General features: G+C 44.0%; 1 protein-coding gene across 2 annotated transcripts in view; it reads left to right on the forward strand.

Moving 5' to 3' along the window:
* Positions 1 to 596: 596 nt before the first annotated feature.
* LOC106526909 (nicotinate-nucleotide pyrophosphorylase [carboxylating]) overlaps positions 597 to 1,246 on the forward strand; it is a 3,205-nt gene continuing 2,555 nt past the window's right edge. The window contains exons 1-2 of one of the 2 annotated variants that reach the window (XM_014021630.1): positions 636 to 740; positions 906 to 1,159. In XM_014021630.1, coding sequence (XP_013877084.1) covers positions 907 to 1,159 — 253 coding nt within the window. In that variant the 5' untranslated portion in view covers positions 636 to 740; position 906. Of the gene's footprint in view, positions 1,160 to 1,246 lie in introns of both variants that reach the window. The other variant, XR_001311321.1, reaches the window with a different exon arrangement.

Consider the following 1,246-nt stretch of genomic DNA (forward strand, 5'->3'; position numbering starts at 1 on the left):
GGTGAATTGAATAAGGAAAAACCTGGGTACTCATAAGAATAAAGCTGGAGGGGCCGGCAAATTGGCCCCCCCTGGCCCCCACCTGCTGGCGCCCCTGCACTCAGGATGACGAACTGACTCAAAGAGAAAATCCGATGCAATCTCATGGCTTGATTAGATTAAAAACTATTAACTTAACARAGATTTAATAACAACTGAAATGTAAAACAGACGCAGAAATGAAATTTAAACGATGAGGTTGGGTTCCAAACAGAATAAAAGTTTTTCCAAACTTCCTTGAAAAGACTTTTCTTTTAAATCATCACTATATTCTGAATATAAATCAAACTCTGACTGACCTGGTTCCAGTTGGATTGCTATACAATGTTTATTTTTAAGTTTCACATCACAACAAACTGTGATGTTTTTTTCCTCTCATTAGTTCATGGTTTTGATGGCAGGTTTATTAAAATCTGAACGTTTTATGTCCGCTCTATGCTGTGACTGAAAGGTTACAGACTGTGTAAGTAAAATAAAAACATATCCTGCTGCAGTCACGTTTATTTAAAATAATGTTTTAATGTATTTATAATTATTTCTGATTAAAGGCCCGTGAATCCACAGGATCAATGTGAAGCCTGTGGTGAGACGTGTTTCTGTAAACATCCCAGCGTGGACTCGGGGTCAAATTCCTCGCCACATTTTGCCTGCAGCTCTGTGTGTTGGCCTGGGTCTCTCAGCAGTTTGAGCTGCAGAARGAAGTGAGTTTACTGTAACGCTACATTTTCTTCTAGTTACTGACATCACCTTGATTTTGTCTTTTTGAAAACAGACTCTCAGAACTAGAAAGCTCTTTACATCTACCTGACCGTGTGTGATTTTAGCTGCTATTTTTGCTTGAAGTTAAAGAATATTCTGAGTTTCAGGATGGGGGAACGGACAAACCCGTTGGTCCACTCGGTCCCACCCCACGCTCTGACCCGGCTGGCACGAGACTGGCTTTCAGAAGACACGCCGAACTTCGACCCGGCGGGAGTGTGCGTCGGCTCAGAGGGAGTTGAGGCCAGGCTGCTGTGTAAAACTCCTCACACCGTCCTGGCAGGGAGTCCTTTCTTCACAGCTGTGTTCACTGAGGTGGGCTGCACCGTGGACTGGATCCACCAGGAAGGAGCTCAGACCGGTAGGTTTGTTCCTTATACAGTCATTAGAGCAGGGATGTCCAAAGTGTGGCCCGGGGGTCATTTGTGGCCCCTGAACTGATTTTGTG

Source organism: Austrofundulus limnaeus, unplaced genomic scaffold, assembly GCF_001266775.1.
Source record: "Austrofundulus limnaeus strain Quisiro unplaced genomic scaffold, Austrofundulus_limnaeus-1.0 Scaffold300, whole genome shotgun sequence".
In the NCBI taxonomy this organism is placed as follows: Eukaryota; Metazoa; Chordata; class Actinopteri; order Cyprinodontiformes; family Rivulidae; genus Austrofundulus; species Austrofundulus limnaeus.